Source organism: Gobio gobio (assembly GCF_949357685.1).
Source record: "Gobio gobio genome assembly, chromosome: 21".
Lineage (NCBI taxonomy): Eukaryota > Metazoa > Chordata > Actinopteri > Cypriniformes > Gobionidae > Gobio > Gobio gobio.
The window spans coordinates 993542-995424 of NC_137117.1; the positions used below are offsets into that span (position 1 = coordinate 993542).

At 45.9% G+C, this 1883-nt stretch overlaps 1 protein-coding gene across 1 annotated transcript in view; it reads right to left on the bottom strand.

Moving 5' to 3' along the window:
• Nucleotides 1–499: 499 nt before the first annotated feature.
• The window catches only part of e2f1 (E2F transcription factor 1), a gene marked incomplete at its 5' end in the record, with an annotated part of 16519 nt that continues 15135 nt past the window's right edge, over nt 500–1883 (bottom strand). Inside the window, 1 exon segment of the mRNA XM_079802242.1 lies at nt 500–994. Within this exon segment, the coding sequence (XP_079658368.1) occupies nt 750–994 (245 nt within the window). The 3' untranslated portion in view covers nt 500–749.

Below are 1883 nucleotides of genomic sequence, written 5' to 3' on the forward strand. Positions count from 1 at the left end.
TCTTATCAGACGAGCTTGATCATCTCTGAGCTCAGACATAACTTCCGCTAAGTGAGGTCAAAATACGAGCGTGGTCATAGATATATAGACCGAAGATGCCTCATTCTACTGATCCGTGCAGGCGCTAATGAGGCATCTACGTATACATCTATGACCACGCTCGTATTTGACCTCACTCAGAGATGATCACGTTCGTCTGATAAGAGGCAAAATAATATCATAAATTCTGCTGGGTTTCTCTCAGAAGCTGATGGTTTGTCTAGATCAGACCCTTATTCATCATCTGGTGTCGTTTGAAGCTGCACTGAAACTGACCCGTTTGGAGCCCATTGAAGTCCATTATATGGAGAAAAATCCTGGAATATTTTCATCAAAAACCTTGATTTCTGTTCGACTGCAGAAAGAAAGACATGGACATCTTGGATGACATGAGGGTGAGGAAATTATCAGCAAAAGTTATTTAAAAGTGAACTAATCCTTTAATTTTCTGTAAGTCCCTCTCGATTGATTATCGTGCACCTTTGCGCCATAACCCGAGCCTGAAAACACACCAGCACGTAATCACTCACCTGAGAAATAGTCCATGAAACCTGTCAGTTAACAGTCAAACTCTCATCCTAAAACCTTCACGACGACATTACATCAGATAAACATCAAACCAAAGGTGACTCGTCTCTGTTAATAAATTAAATGTCCGCCTTCCTGAGCTGATCCGGATTGGCCAGTGAAGCGGTTTGGGTTTGGGCCGGTCAGAACTCCAGAGGGCCGAGGCCGCTGAAGTCGCAGTCGAACAGCTCGCTGATGCCCTCGTGCTCCTCCAGGCCGAAGTGATAGTCCTGGCTGTGGGGCGGAGACAGCGAGATGAAGCCGTCCAATGGGAGGCCAATGGCGTCCGTAGCCCCGCCCCGCTCCAGCAGGAAGTCAGACGAGCCCAAAGGAGACAGGTCGAAGTCAGGCATCTCACAAATGCCGGAAAACGAGTCCAGAAACGACTCTGAGAGGATTCAATCATTCAAGAAATGGGAGATTAAAATCATGGGGAGATGCATTATTTTGGGGAATTTATTACAAGCATGAATTAGTAATTATTAAGTGTGTGTGTGTTTGTGAGTGTATGTGTGTGAGAGTGTGAGTGAGTGTGTGTATGTGTGTGTGTGTGGACTGGTAATCTCTACGTTATGGGGACAAAATGTCCCCACAAAGATGGCAATATCCGAAATCCTCATCATTGTGGGACATTTTAAGTCCCCATGAGGAAAACATCTTATAAATCAGACTAAGTGATGTTTTTTGAAAATGAAAAATGCAGAATGTCTCCTGTGATGCAGTGTGTGTGTGTGTGTGCGTGTGTGTGAGTGAGTGAGTGAGTGAGAGTGAGTGGATGTGTGTGAGTGTGTGTGTGTGTGTGTGTGTGTGAGAATGTGTGAGAGAGAGAGAATGTGAGAATATGTGAGAGTGTGTGAGAGAGTGTGTGTGTGTGTGTGTGTGTGTGTGTGTGTGTGTGTGTGTGTGTGAGAATGTGTGAGAGAGAGAGAATGTGAGAATATGTGAGAGTGTGTGAGAGAGTGTGTGTGTGTGTGTGTGTGTGTGTGAGTGTGTGTGTGTGTGAGAGAGTGAGTGAGTGGATGTGTGTGTGTGAGAGTGTGTGGATGGATGTGTGTGTGTGTGTGTGTGTGTGAGTGAGTGAGTGCGTGTGTGCGTGCGAGAGTGCGTGTGTGTGAGTGTGGATGTGTGTGTGTGTGAGAGAGAGGGTGTGTGTATGTGTGTGTGAGTGTGCATGTGTGTGTGTGTGAGAGAAAGTGTGAGAGTGAGTGGATGTGTGTGTGTGTGTGTGTGTGTGTGAGAGTGTGAGAATGTGTGAGAGAGAGTGTGTGTGTGAGAAT